This window comes from Acomys russatus, chromosome 2, assembly GCF_903995435.1.
Source record: "Acomys russatus chromosome 2, mAcoRus1.1, whole genome shotgun sequence".
Lineage (NCBI taxonomy): Eukaryota > Metazoa > Chordata > Mammalia > Rodentia > Muridae > Acomys > Acomys russatus.
Genome location: NC_067138.1, coordinates 80,788,633 through 80,804,257, shown reverse-complemented (window position 1 = coordinate 80,804,257; position 15,625 = coordinate 80,788,633). Strand labels below are relative to the sequence as shown.

Sequence of the window (15,625 nt, the reverse complement as noted above, 5' to 3'; positions counted from 1 at the left end):
ATTAAAAAACCTACCATTTCTTCTCTTGTTGGTTTTTTTAATTTCAATTTTTATCTTTTATGTCACTAAAGATAGCTATTTCCCTCTCTAGTGCCAACTCCTCCCCCATGGTACATTTTTACTTCCCTAGTTTCTGCGGTTACTCCAGGTTATAGGGTCACATCTGAAGATTTGGATCTAGAAACCATAGATGAGAGAGCATATGCACGTTTGTACATGAGGGCTCCCTTTTCCTTATATCCTCTCCAGCATTTGCTTGTGGGTTGTTTTGTTTATTTCAGCCACTTGACTGGCATCTGATGAAATCTCAAAGTTGTTTCAAATTGCATTTTCCTAATTTCTAAGGATTTCAAACAGTTTTGAATAATTTCTTAGTTAATTTTTAAAAATCTGAACGGTTTAGGTACATGGCCCAGTCTTTGAATATGTCTTGTTTTGACTCTTTGACTTTTGAGTTTTTACCAATGTCCTGGATATATGAAGCAGAAAAGGGTCTTCATATTCTCCTTAGCTGACTTTTGGTAGTACAGTAGATAAGGGAAGCTTTATTCAAGCCTCCACCTGACTGCTTTGGGACCTGCATGTTGGTTCAGTAGGCCTTTACTCTTACTTTGGTATTCAATTAACTTTTGATTAGTGAAGCTAATTCCAGTACAAAGAGGTTTTTGTTCTTTTTGTTTGTTTGTTTGTCTCGATGTGTATTTTAAAAGGTATGCTTATTTTTATTTTGTATATATAAGTGTCTTGCTTGCATGTATATCTGTGCACTGTGTGCAGGTGTAGTGCCCATTGAATTTAGAAGAGAGCATCAGATTCCCTGGGACTGGAGATATAGATTATTGGGAGCTGCTTGTGGATGGTGGGAACCCAAATCAGGTCCTCTGCAAGAAGACCCGGTGCTCTTAAACTGCTGCACCATCTCTACAGCATGGATACCAGGATTTTTGATATCTATTATGTTGACTCTACAGTAATCACCAGGGGAGTCCCAAATTAATTCTAAAAACCAAATAGCTATAGGATTAGAATAGCCTATATTCTAGTGGCCAGCATTAGACAAGAACGTACACTGGGTTGACTGTTAGCCTTAACAAGGATTTATCAAGTATGTCAGCGATGACCTTAAAGGAATGTCAACAGCTGAGTGGCTTGGGAGAACAGACTCACAGTTAATATGACACTAGCAGAGAAGGGATATGTTTGCGTCATACTTTGTGGAAGATGTTACTCTTTGATTAGTAAGGATACATCTTCTGATAAGACAATCACCAATGCCATTCAAGGGTTTTAACTACCCTTGGCAATGAATTAACAATGGCAACAAAAATTATTAAAAGAATCTGAGAGCTGGAGAGATGGCCCAGAGGTTAAGAGCACTGTCTGTTCTTCCAAACATCCTGAGTTCAATTCCTGGCAACCACATGTTGGCTCACAACTATCTACAATGAGGTCTGATGCCTTCTTCTGGCAGGTTAGGGGGTTATGGTTAAAATGATAAATAATAAATAAATAATCTGAAAAGGGACCAATATAAGAATAAAAGAGAAAAATCAGGGAACCTGTAAGATATGAATTGTTATGGTCCATTTTAAGTATGAGGTGCACTTAGTGTTCAACAGAGTTATAGATAAGCAGGAAGCTGTGTTCTCACTCCTAGCTGTTCCTCTCAAAACTCTTAAGAGTTGGAATGTTACACATAATGTAACTTAGTTACTTCTTAAGTGACTGAATCCAAGATCAGAAAAAAAGAGTGATCTCAAGATCTCAAGCTTTAAATTATTTGGTAGAAAGGCTTTGTGCCTTAAAGCAATTAAGATGGTCAGTTTGGTAAGGGGGCAAGTCATGGCCAATGGAGAATAGGACAGGAATTTCTCATAATCTGGAGATTTAAAAAACCAGCTTTGTTTTCACTAGTTTATTGTTTTTATCTTATTTCCCACAAATTGTGATCTAGCCTGACCTGGCCTAACCTGCTGGCGCAGGACAATAAATTTATCTTGTAGCTTCAAGGAGGAGCAGCTTCAAGATCACAACACAGCTAATCAACTTTGTCTTGTAAGCATACTGTGAGTGGGGAAGTGAGAAAGTGGCTTGGTTTGCTTTTCCCTGTTGCTGCAGGTGCCTGCCTGTCAGTTGTCATAAGGGATAGACTGCCAGGGGACTCAAACTGCTTTTGGGGACAGAGAAAGGCAGCTTATGGATCTGTGACATAAAAGTCCTGTTTCAAAAGAGAGAGATCAGGTCATTATTGCCTTTTATGGATCCCTTATATATTACTCAATTCTCTGGCTTCTCTGTTTTCCTAAATGTAGCCAGAAGCCTGGAAGGTTTCCAGTCTTCCACTGTAGTCTTCTTTTTTAAGTTAATCTGACTCTCCTCCCCAAGCCCATTTGTTCTTCCACCTGAGTGAGGAGTTCTGAATGAAGTCCCTGGACATGCTGGTGTACCTATTTGCCACTGTTTTCAATAGGGAAACTTAATGGAATACATCAGAGTGTGTAACATAGTCACATACTGTGTAATGGTGTTGCAGCTGCATGGATTAAAATGGTCCTATCATTAAGCTGATGTTGTAGCCACCTTATTTGCTGTAAAGTGTACTTCCTCATGTTTACTCAAGGACAAAAATCACCTAATAGCATTTTTAGATTGTACCTTGCTAAGGAACTCTCCTAGTTTATCACAGTTTCTGTGCATGCTGCATAGAAATTTTTAATGATGTGATTTGAATTCAGGTAAAAATAAAAAATGACTGGATAACAGGTATATCAGCTGTGCCTTCCTGAGTCCTGGGACATCATAAGATATAGCTGTGCTATATTTTTTGACAGTAATGTTTATCTATTCATTGGTGGGCAGTGATTTTATTTTATTTTATTTATTTATTTATTTTATTAATTTATTCTTGTTACATCTCAATGTTTATCTCATCCCTTGTATCTTCCCATTCCTCCCCCCCCATTTTCCCATTATTCCCCTCCCCTATGACTGTTCCTGAGGGGGATTACGTCCCCCTATATATTCTCATAGGGTATTAAGTCTCTTCTTGACTACTTGCTGTCCTTCCTCTGAGTGCCACCAGGTCTCCCCCTCCAGGGTACATGGTCAAATGTGAGGCACCAGAGTACGTGAGAAAGTCGTATCACACTCTCCACTCAACTGTGGAGAATATTCTGACCATTGGCTAGATCTGGGAAGGGGTTTAAAGTTTACCTCCTGTATTGTCCTTGGCTGGTGCCTTAGTTTGAGTGGGACCCATGGGCCCAAATCTGCCTATCATATTGTTCTACTTGTAGATTTCTAGGACCCTCTGTATCCTTTTATTTTGCTGTTCTCCCATGCGTCTGTCATTTAGAGTCCCAATAGGATGCCTTTCCCTCTGTCCCAGTTTCCTGGTAAGTGAAGGCTTTTGTGGGACATGCCCCTTGGGCTAGTATGCAGATATAAGTGAGTATATACCATTTGATTCTTTCTGCTTCTGGGTTAACTCACTCATTATAATCATTTCTAGCTCAATCCATTTATCCACAAATTTCGGGAATTCCTTGTTTTTAATAGCTGAGTAGTATTCCATAGTGTATATGTACCACAGTTTCTTTATCCACTCTTCTACTGAGGGACACTTAGGCTGTTTCCATGTTCTGGCTATTATGAATAAGGCTGCTATGAACATGGTTGAGCAAATTTTCTTGTTGTGTGCTGGAGCATCTTCCGGGTATATTCCAAGGAGTGGAATAGCTGGGTCTTGAGGAAGCCCTATTCCCATTTTTCTGAGATAGCACCAGATAGATTTCCAAAGTGGCTGTACTAGTTTGCATTCCCACCAGCAATGAAGGAGTGTTCCTCTCTCCCCACATCCTCGCCAGCATGTGGTGTCGCTTGAATTTTTGATCTTAGCCATTCTGATGGGTGTAAGATGGAATCTCAGAGTTGTTTTGATTTGCATTTCCCTGATGACTAAGGAGGTTGAGCATTTCTTTAAGTGTTTCTCAGCCATTTGATACTCCTCTGTTGAGAATTCTCTGTTTAGTTCCAAGCCCCATTTCTCAATTGGGTTATTCGGTTTGGTGGTGTTTAATTTCTTGAGTTCTTTATATATTTTGGATATTAGACCTTTGTCAGATGTAGGGTTGGTGAAGATTTTTTCCCAGTCTGTAGGCTGTCGCTTTGTTCTCTTGACAGTGTCTCCTGCCTTACAGAAGCTTCTCAGCCTCATGAGGTCCCATTTATTAATGGTTGACATTAAGGCCTGGGCCGTTGGTGTTCTGTTCAGGAAGTTGTCTCCTGTGCCAATATGTTCCAGGCTCTTTCCCACTTTTTCTTCTAAGTGGCTTAGTGTCTCTGGTTTTATGTTGAGGTCTTTAATCCACTTGGATTTGAGTTTTGTGCAAGGTGACAAATATGGGTCCAGTTTCATTTTTTTACACATAGACCTCCAGTTAGACCAGCACCATTTGTTGAAGATACTATCCTTTTTCCATTGAATGGATTTGGCTTCTTTGTCAAAAATCAAGTGACCATATGTGTGTGGATTCATATCTGGGTCTTCGATTCGATTCCACTGATCAACCAGCCTGTTGCTGTGCCAGTACCATGCTGTTTTAATTACTATTGCTTTATAGTACAGTTTGAGATCAGGTATGGAGATTCCTCCAGAGCACCTTTTATTGTACAAGATTGTTTTAGCTATTCTGGGTTTTTTGTTTTTCCATATGAAGTTCAGAATTGAACTTTCAATGTCTTTAAAATATTGTGTAGTTATTTTGATAGGGATTGCATTGAATCTGTAGATTGGTGGGCAGTGATATTACCACAGTGTTACAGTCTTAGAAGCTGAACTTCAGGATGATGTGCAAATCTTGATGTTTTGCGGTTCTTCCAGTTTTGTAGGCTTCACGTCCAGCACTACTATGCACCTATACCTTCCTGGTATCCTTGGACCATCTAATCTTATCATTCCTGCTTATAGCCTTTTGTATCAAGCTAAGCTTCATATCTATGAAGGCTTGAAGGCTGTTTAAGAGACAAAAATTACTTAAATGCTTTTTTAAAAACTTTTTTTTCCCTAGGAAAAGCGTAAAGCTGAGGAAGCCCTTAGTGACCTTAGGCGTCAGTATGAAACAGAAGTAGGAGACCTACAGGTGACCATTAAAAGGTTAAAAAAGGTATGTATATGGCATATAGATATAGTTTCACTATCTCAGTGTCTAAGACATTGAAACTGAAAAACTTTTAGAATTATATTAAAGTAGAAGAAAGAATGACATTTGTGATTCAGTTCACCTCCTTGAGAGACTTATTTTTAAAAGCCCTGCAGTTCTTCTAGTTCCTGCACCATCTGATTTTTATCATGGGGATAGTAAAATTGCTTATCCTTGAAGAGTTCCTCTTACCCATTTCTTTAGTTTTCATTCACAAAATACTTTGAGTGAATCCCCTGTTTCCAGTTCTTTATTGAAATATCATTGACTAGGTCAGTTATCCCTGTAGTCCTGTGCCTTGTTTACTTCAAGATATATAGCAGATAATTAGTAAATATTAAGTGAAATAAAAAGTTGTTCTTTTAAGTAGAAAGTACCAGGTTTAGCAATAACCTGTTCATGAGATAAGAAAAAAATTGTAGAAATATGAGCAAAAGCATGTTTGAGTGCTGGCATTCTCTCTCTTGTTTCCAATGAACAGTTTCTTTGTACTCTGTGATTCACTTGCACATGTTAAAAAGTGGCTATGGAGTGAGGCAGTGGGATAGGGGAGATTTGGAGCCCATGCCATCTTCCATGATGCAGATATTTTTAGTGTTATAGACGTTATGCTATCAAATTGACATCTCCATATACAGAAATGAACTCTCACCTGTCACTACAAGCTACTTCTGTAAGGATTATGCTTAGATCTTACATGTGGTTGTTTTCATAAGTAGTGGGAATATATTAACTAAGTAAACAGACTGATAATTAAACATTACAGTAGTATTGGATAGCCATTAAGGGAAAGCTGTTTCCTTCTGGTCATGAGTGTACAATCTATTTATCCTGTGTATCAAACCTATCATTTCAGGCTACCCAAACCATATGAGTTAATTCGAGTGGACTAGACAGTCTCCTGGTTTAAGGGACCATCCTTTAGGAAGGTAGAGTCACTCAAAGCCAAGCTAAAGAGATGGGAGAAATAATTAACCATTTAATAAGATAATACAGTTTTTCTTCCCAGAAACACTGCCTTCTGTGCAGTTGTTTAACGAGTGGAATCCATGGCAATTCCTTTCCTCTCCCAGCTGCTTTGAATTGCTCGGAAAGGCATAGCTTTTGATTTCTTCCATGTCTGTCCTGGGCATGCTTTCCCCAGTGATGTCTCATGAAGGCATCTCTGTCCTGGGCATGCTTTCCCCAATGATGTCTCATGTAGGCATCTCTGTCCTGGGCATGCTTTCCCCAATGATGTCTCATGTAGGCATCTCTGTCCTGGGCATGCTTTCCCCAATGATGTCTCATGAAGGCATCTCTGTCCTGGGCATGCTTTCCCCAATGATGTCTCATGTAGGCATCTCTGTCCCGGGCATGCTTTCCCCAATGTCTCATGTAGGCATCATCTCATAGTTCATCCTCTCCGTGCCTGTCTAGCTTCACACCATGCTTAGATATTAGTGATGTCAGTTATTATTCCAACATTTCTTACAGTCCCCATGTAGAAAACAGGTGAGTCTGACATTAAAACTCCTCTTACATTTTATTTCTAGCACTCATCTGTATTTTCAGCTCTTGTGAGAGAAAAAGGTCAGGTGTTCAAAGCCAGCCTTAGCCACAAAGCGAAATTGCAGCTAGCCTATAAATATGAGACTGTATCAATCAAAACAAAACAACAACAACAAAACCAATTCATACACTTAATAGAAGGTAAGACTATTACAAAGTAGGTAGAAAGTGGTTAAGCACACGGGATAAGAGAGAATGCCCAAATTCTGTTACCAAACAAGAAAAGCAGGGATTGCTTTGTAATGGAATGGTTTCCAAAGGGATTTTCCAGTGTTTTGAAGAAAATACATGTAATTAAAAAAGTCCTTCTCCAATAGGTTCCATCATTTAAAACACATGTTTAAATATAATAGATTTTATGTCATTTTGTGATTTGTAAAGTCATAAGATGTTAAAAATGAAAAACTGCTAGAACTCTCACATTTATATTTAAAAATATTTCGAATCCTCACCAAGGATTTCTGAATGAGTTTGGAAATATGTAATTTATGTTTTCCTCTTTCAGCTCGAAGAACAATCAAGACACATAAGTCAAAAGCAAGATGTGACAGCATTAAAGAAACAAATTCATGATTTAACAATGGTAAGAATCACGCTTCCCTGGCAGAATTTTTTTTCCTCTTAAGACTGTGTCTTGGCTACTTTTCTATAGGTATGATAAAACACCATGCCCAAAAGCAACTTGGGGTGCAAAGTTTATTCCATCTTACAGCTCTCAGCTCCATCACCAGAGAAGATCAGGGCAGGGAGAGAAGCAGAGGCCAAGGAGGAACACTGCTAATTCGCTTTCTTCTATTGCTTTCTTTTTATACAAACTAGGAACTGCCCAGAGATGGTATCATTCACAGTAGAACCTCCCACATCCATTATTAATTAAGAAAATGCTTAATAGACTTGTCTATAGGCCAGTCTTATAGAGGTGTTTTCTCAGTTGATATTTTTCTTCCCAAATGACTCTAACTTGTATCAAGTTGACAAGATCAAGTCAACACAGACAGCATGCACATAATTGTGGTATTTATTGTTTTTGTGTTTCTGAAATAAAAGCTTAAAGAGCAACTGATACTATAGTTATAGAAAGTCTTTGAAATGTATTTGAGTAACTGTATTATAAAAGAGGCATTCTCTCTCAATTATATACTACTTATGAGGTTTTTAAATGTTTATTTACTTAAAGAAATGCATATGGGATTAATGCAGTTAGTCCCAGGCTTTTAGAAGCATTTGCATTTGGATGTGTGGCTCACCCTTCCTTCAGCTTTCTATCTGTTATTATATTTTTTATCTGTTCCTAAGTTTATATTTCCTTTCATTGTTGCAAAAATCAATAACATTTACCTTTGTTAAGTTATTTTACTTGTTCTGATTTTAGGTTAATCCCAAAGATTAAAAATGTTTTTACTTACTCAGGCTCTTGACTTGAGATTGTATACCTTCTATCTAGTCAGTAATCTTTATTTCAGAGAGAACTTTGCTAGGACTCACAGTCTCAGCCATTCCTGATATTGTTGCATCGTAGATGGCTTTATACTTGGATCATGAAGAGTTGCTTTCTTTCTCAGATTTTCTGATTTTGTTCTTGGGTTATTCTTTTAAAAGATTGTCTTAAACTAGCCCAAAAGCCCAAAAGGGATGTCTAATGAAAATCTTCATTTATCAGGAGATCAGAATAGATGTGGGGACTTCCTATTTGGACTCTAGGTGAGGGAAATATGGAGAATGGGGAAATAGAAGGATCCATAGGGTCGTAGAAACCCACAAGAAGAACATCATGATGGCGGATCTAGACCCATGGAGGTCTGCTCAACCTACTGCAGCAACTAAGGACAATATATGCAGTAAACATTGAACCCCTATTCAGATCTAGCCAATATACCGGACATTCTCTACAGGTGTATGAGAGAGGGCACAGACTCTGACATGAATTCTGGTGCCCCATATTTGACCACTTCCCCTTGGTGAGGAGGCCTGGTGGCACTCAGAGAAAGGATAAGCAGGCTACCAGGATGAGACTTGATTGGCTGTGACCATATGGTGGGGAAGGAGGTCCCCTTCTGTCTCAGACCTAGGGGAGGGGAATAGGGTGAAAGAGGGAGGGAGGGAAGAATGGGAGGATACAAGTGAGGGGATAACAATGGAGATGTAATCTGAATAAATTAATTAAATAAAAAATAAACAAAAAGGAAGAAAAAAAGGATTGTTTTAAATAGAGTTTCTATTGCTGTGATGAAACACCATGACCAAAAGCAACTCGAGGAGTGTTTATTTTATTCACAGTTCCATATAAAAGTGGGGTCAAGAACCTGGAGGTGGGAACTGATGCTGAGGCCATGGGAGAGTGCCACTTATCGATTTGCTGCCTCTGGGCTCCTCAGCTTGCTTTTTTATAGAGCCCAGGATGGCAGTTCACGAATAGCCCCACTCACTATGGGCTGGGCCCTCCCATAAAAAATCCAATTAAGAAAATGCCCTATGGCCTTTCCTACAGGAATTCTAGCTTGAGTCAAGTTGATATAAAACTCGTCAGGACAAAGATAACTCAGCTAGCTTTGTAAAAATTCTTTATTTTCTCTTGAAAATATTAATTTCAGAGATCATGAAATGACAGTTTTTATTGGATTGTTTTAATCTTGCTGTACTTGCATATCAACCTGATATTTTTTATTTTGGGCCCTTCATTATATCTATAATATTTCCTTGAAAAAAATGAACGTTGAGGGTCATTACACTCAGTATTTCTTACTTCTGGGAAAAGTGAAACAGCACATAATATAACTCTCACAGTTTTATCTTCCCCTCTTCTTCAAATCTTCTCACTCAAAGAACCAATTATTGATTCAACTATTGGACCTTTTTAAAAATAAATATATGAATTCTTAACATCATTCTTTATTCTGGTATGTGGTATTTGTTACCAAATTATGATAGACAAAAGCTGGTCACTATGCCTCTGATGTTAGAGACAGACAGACAGACAGACAGACAGACAGACAGACAGACAGACAACACACACACAGACACACACACACACTTCCTTGAAAGCTTATCTAAATGACTAGATTAGAAACTCTATGTAGACCAGGTTGGTCTCAAACTCACAGACATCTACCTATTTGTCTTTCAGTGTTAGGATTAAAGAAAAGAGCTACCATGCCCAGATAATTTTAATTTGTTTTCCCTACTCTTATTTCTTATAAAAGATTTATTTTATGTGTATGGGTGTTTGGCCTTAATGTATGTCTCTGTACCGTATATGTGCCCGGTATCCATAAAGGCTGAAAGAGGGCATTGGGTGCTCTGGAACTGGAGTTCTAGATGGTTGTGAGTCACCCTGTGGGCTCTGGGTGTAGAACCCAGGTCCTCTTGAAGAGCAACAAGTATGTTTAACTGCTGATCCACCTCTCCAGTCCCCTAGCTCCACTTGTCATTCTACTTTCTGGCATTTGACCAAGCTACTTGGCCTCTTCTGCATTCTACAGAAGGAACTACTAGATATTTGTGTTTAGAATGTGCCTTGGTGCATTTAATTAGTACAATTACAAACTGGAGGCAGGCTAACTTTATAAGGGAACTGTTTTATTTAGCTCACAGTTGTAATTATTCAAGAGCAAGGGGCAGTGTCTGCGTAGCGTTGTTGCAGACCTGGTTGTAGACAATCAGAGAATGAGCCACAAATGTAAACAGAAAGTAGCAACTGATCTCCAGAAATAGCTTCCAAGAACAGCATTCCATTGACATAAGGAACACCTTCTTGAATTTATCTCTTAAAGGTTCCATGCCACTTCTATTCTATACCTGGAAACTGAGCAAAAATCTTTGTGGTGGTGTATGCACTCTTAAATTATATCCACACAGTACTAACTGTCTCCACCCCACCAACCCCACTCTCTTCTTTGTGGTGCCGCACATCATGGGGTTTCCATTTTCTAGAAATGTGTTGAAGTCACTTCACTATTCATGAGCCCCTCTGCCATTTATTTAACTGTTCCATTGTAGTTTCATATTCGGGAGGTTTTCTTAGAAGGAAAAATAGATAGTCTATATGCATAATCAACTATTTGAACTGCAAGTGCCCAGTGGTTTCTCTTTAAAGAAAAATGTAAAAGTTTATAACTATATTTTTCTATTATTATTTACATCCTTTTTAAATGTTACGTAATGGTGTTTATTATTAAAAGCATCCAGTGTAACCAACTTTGGGTAGGTGTTTAGATATTTCTTCTTGCCTAATTTTCCAATAACATCAGTGCATTATTAACAGCCTTTGTTTATTATAGTTTGGTATAGATGTCAGATACAAAATAAAAAAACAACTATAAACTTTAAAATGCGTACTATTTGGATATGTAACTGGTTCTTTGAGCAGGCAGATGTGAAGAAGTGAGAAAAAGTAGTTTTATTTTTGTGGAGTTACAGTATATACTGTTTTTTTTTTTTTTTTTTTTTCTAGAAGCAAGAAAAACCTGAAACTAATGAGTCTCCTGGTTCATTTTCTTTAGGAAAATCAAAAACTCCAGAAAGATCTTTTGGAAGCACAAACAAATGTAGCCTTTCTTCAAAGTGAACTAGATGCTTTGAAAAGTGATTATGCGGACCAGAGTCTGAGTTCTGAACGGTATGAAACTATACAAAATAGCAGGCCATTCATTAACTTTGGGGGATTATATATTGTTTTCTAAAGACGATACCTTTAGTGACACATTTCCTTGTGTGTGTGTGTGTGTGTGTGTGTGTGTGTGTGTGTGTGTGTGTGTGTGTGTGTATGCATAATCCTTTTCAAAAGAGTAACCATTTGAATTCTAGGCCTCTTAGGACATTGTAATGCTTAAAAAGAGTTTTGTTTACGTGGCTGTGGGAAGAAAATACCGTGTAAAAACAAACCTCTGTTAAAAGTGCTTGTCAGATAAGAATTCTGGTCTAAAGCATAAGAGTGAAAGTCATTATTAGTCAGTGCTTTGAGGTATTGATGTAAGCAACATAAAACTCCACATAATCAGAGACAGGCATTTTTACATAAGAGATACAGTTGTATGCATATACAGAGAGAGTAAATTTGAGCATTTGGGAGAAAGAGAATTTTTTTCAGACTTCAAGCAGAACTAAGACATTGTTGCATCATTAAATGGTACAACCTTTCCTGCTTAAATAATGTTTGGATCCTTAGAGATAATGATCTGTGAGTTCAGCAAACATAAAATAAAAGAAACATATGAAACTGCTCTTTAAACATTGTAAGTTCAGTTGCATAAGCCAAAACAAAAAGTTAAGCAGTGCTCACTGAGGGAGCCCAGCAGTAATATGATTAGCAACATCGGGGCTGGCTAACTGCCCTGCTTCAGCTTTGTTAAGGAGACACAGGTGGTGAATAACAGAGAAAAGACCAGCTTGTGTTGGCCAAGGGACAAGAGGATCCAGTGGCAGCAATATCAGCTGAAGCGGGTAGCATTGCCACTGCTAGGAGCATTCTTGGCATACTAATCGTGTCCATGCCTCCATCCTCAGGGTACCCTACCTTCCAGGGACTTTTAGTATCCCTGCTTCCCAGATGCAGGCAAGAGAAGTCTTAGAGATGCTGTAGGAAAGAGGAACACCAGAGAAGCAAGGTAACAGAGAGGAAAAACTGGCTTGGAGAAGGATGATCACAACACATGGACAGAGATGGTTTGAATAGGACATACCCTTTTAAAACACACTAAAGGCTGATAGGCTAGTTTACAGGCATTTGAAAAGGGCCCAGAATTTTTGGCTAAGGAGCTTATAAATTCCTGTATGCAACTGGGCTCTAATTCGGCAGCAAATGGACAGGTGTGTATATATGAAGCTTGAGAGCTTGTGAGGATTGGGATTTAGTGATGGGTTGGCCTGTGCCTCCTACACACACCCACTGTCTCTTCTCTCCTCACTGAAACATAATATATAATTTTGCAGGGATCTGGAAATAATCCGAGAGTACACAGAAGATCGCAGTAGTCTTGAGAGGCAAATTGAAATCCTCCAGTAAGTTCTTACATGAAATGCTTTCTGCATTTTAGCCAAGTTTTGTTACTAAAACATGAAACACAACCTGCCATATCCACTGTTCAAGTCACTGTGTCTTCTCATTGCAGTACATTTGGCATGCCCACTTCACTTTCTGACTCATCTCCCTCTAACTGAATTACTCCAGTGCAGCCTAGTTCTATGAGTCCCCCAAAGCTAGAAAAGTGTATGTCCCACGTCTGTGTTATGCCCGTTAGGAATGCAACCTTCACCCTCAGTGTTCTACTGCGTATCTGGAGAGCTTCTCAGTTCTTCTTGCAAATGGGCCATAGAATAAATAGTGCTTAGTCATTCTTTCTCACTTTGTTATGCTGTCAGACACACACACACATATGTATATATATATATAATATGTGTGTGTATATATTCTTAGATTTCTTTTTTCTTTTCTTTAAGAAAACCATTTCCTAAGAAATTCTTTTCTAAAATTGTCATCTTTACAACTAAGTTGTAATGATTCCAATCCCCAAGTGTCTTTATCAAAAAACCTTGATGCTCTCCCATTTGTTTCACTTACACAGTATGTTCATTGGTTTTCAATCTATTAAATGAAATAATGTTGGGCTTGGCAAATGTTTTTTTTTTTCTCCTGTTTTTAATGTTCATGAAGTCTCAGCTGTGGAAACTGCAGAGGTCACTTGTTATATAGTCTTATTAATTTATTCACTCATTAGCTTATTCAATAGATTTCTCAGTTAACAGCTTTCATGGGTGAGGTACTCCTGTAATTGATGGTAGAATAGTGACAGCAGATAGAATAGTAATAGAGAAACTGGTTACTCATAGAAATAAATACAGCATATATAATATATCCAATTGAGAGACGTACGATGAAGGGGACGTGCAGGCCCCCCATGGAGAGCTATAGAAGGTCGAGAAAGGGCTCCTGGTGGAAGAGAAAAGAGAACTGAGATATGAAGGATGAAGCGGCTAGAAACAGGAAAACCAGATGCTCTATAGAACGATGACTTTGTGATCATCACTTTTTAGATAGGGGAAGTGGATGTTAAATGAGTTTCATGAACACCCCATGTGGTAGCTACTTAAGTACATATTTAAGCTCTAATCAGTCTGAGATCAATAGCCAAGTGTATGCTTGGAACAGAAATCCCATCAGGCTGTGAAAAGGATGGGATGCAGGAAGAACCGGCATGCCATGTAGCACATTGTGTCAGTGCCTGGGGCTCAGCTGTGTGAGCGGGAGAATAGAGAGCTGCATAAAGCTTGTTGACACAGAAGTTATCAGAGGGAAGAGTGAGTGCCACAGCCCAGCAAATTTATTCTTTTTTTATTAATTTTTTTATTTTTTACATATATTTATATTATTACACATATATACAATAAACTACCTACAGTAAGAAGAACCATGAAAAAATTAGGAATTGTATAAATGTTGCATTCATAGTGTTTTGGCTATATGTATGTGGCAACCTTGAAGAAAACATGTTTCCTATCTTGGTGCATCTAAAATTCTGAATGTAAATCAATATTTATCATATCTCATCTCTATCAACTTAAAACATCTATCTAGACCTAAAAACAGCTTAACTCCTAAACAACTAAGCTTAATTGTAAAACTAAACCCCATCAGAGACTTGAGTAGGAATAAAATTAATTACCTGAATATACCGGGAGTGCAGGTTAGTAGCTTTCCAAATGAAAAGATGACAGAGACAGTTTGCTACCCGAGAAGTCACCCAAAACTCTCTATAACGTTGGAGCATCATCTTCAGCCTTCTGGCCCAATATATCTGACAGACATATTTGTGAGGCAGGAACTATTGGGGACTTACTTACCCTGCCTTGGCAGAATTTGGCCATTGAGTCTGTCTACATCCGAGCTTCACTGAATTATAATACAAGGTTTACTTCCACTACTTTGAAAGTGCTATTGCAGGTTGTTTAGGATAAATAAATTATACAAGTTAATTGTTTGTTGATCAAACTATTGTCATATCAATTACTAGTCTATTTTTATCAAAAGAATATACATCTTAGGTGTAACAGATATGATTCTATACAAAGATAAGGTAAAATAGGTAAGGCCTTCAAAAACCTCAGAGACCTACAGAATATGGCACTAAAATGTTTTTATTACTTTAAAGATTCATTGATAATGTGACAGCTTAACTCCTGGCAACACCTCAAAGAAGATAATGAGCATCAAAGAACCTCCTTATGGAGATGGCTTCAAATGTGGCAAACAAGCCACTGGGAAAAATGTCCTCATTTCTGCCACAGACAGAATTCTGCCTTAAAAAGAGCCAGATTTATTTTTAAAATGCTCCCAGACCTGCAGGAAAGAGAATTAATCAATTCAGTTATTGTAATTTGTATCTCTTTCTGACTCTATGTCTGGGGTTTGAAGGGAAACAGAAATTACAAGAGGTGTTAAGTATCTGTACATTCTGAATGCCACTGCCTGAAAACAGAGTGCTTCCTGTATCTGTCTTCTTCTTCCCATACAGAACAGCTAACCGGAAATTACATGACAGTAATGATGGCCTCAGGAGTGCCCTGGAGAATACCTACAGCAAGCTCAACAGATCCTTGGTATGCCATGTCATCCTAAAAGATACTCTTTTCTTTCTCTTCATAAGTGTTTTGGGGCATGAAAACCCATGATATTTTAGGATAATTTCAGGTTGATCTTATAGTGAGACACTTTTAACATAAAATAAAAAGGATAAGAATTTTCTAAATTAGAGATTTCTAAATTGCACATTCTTAAAAGTAAATGCAATAATATTAACCAAACTTTTATTTTATTTATTTTTATTTTTTATAATTTATTCACATTGCATCCTGATTGTAAACCCTTCCCTGTTCTCCTC

At 38.0% G+C, this 15,625-nt stretch overlaps 1 protein-coding gene across 2 annotated transcripts in view; it reads left to right on the top strand.

Annotated features, from left to right (window-relative positions):
• Positions 1-15,625, top strand: part of Rasef (RAS and EF-hand domain containing) — a 53,587-nt gene that overhangs the window by 22,965 nt on the left and 14,997 nt on the right. For both annotated transcript variants that reach the window (XM_051163393.1, XM_051163401.1), the window contains 5 exons: positions 5,070-5,165; positions 7,258-7,335; positions 11,252-11,367; positions 12,681-12,749; positions 15,260-15,344. In XM_051163393.1, coding sequence (XP_051019350.1) covers positions 5,070-5,165; positions 7,258-7,335; positions 11,252-11,367; positions 12,681-12,749; positions 15,260-15,344 — 444 coding nt within the window. The remainder of the gene's footprint in view (positions 1-5,069; positions 5,166-7,257; positions 7,336-11,251; positions 11,368-12,680; positions 12,750-15,259; positions 15,345-15,625) is intronic.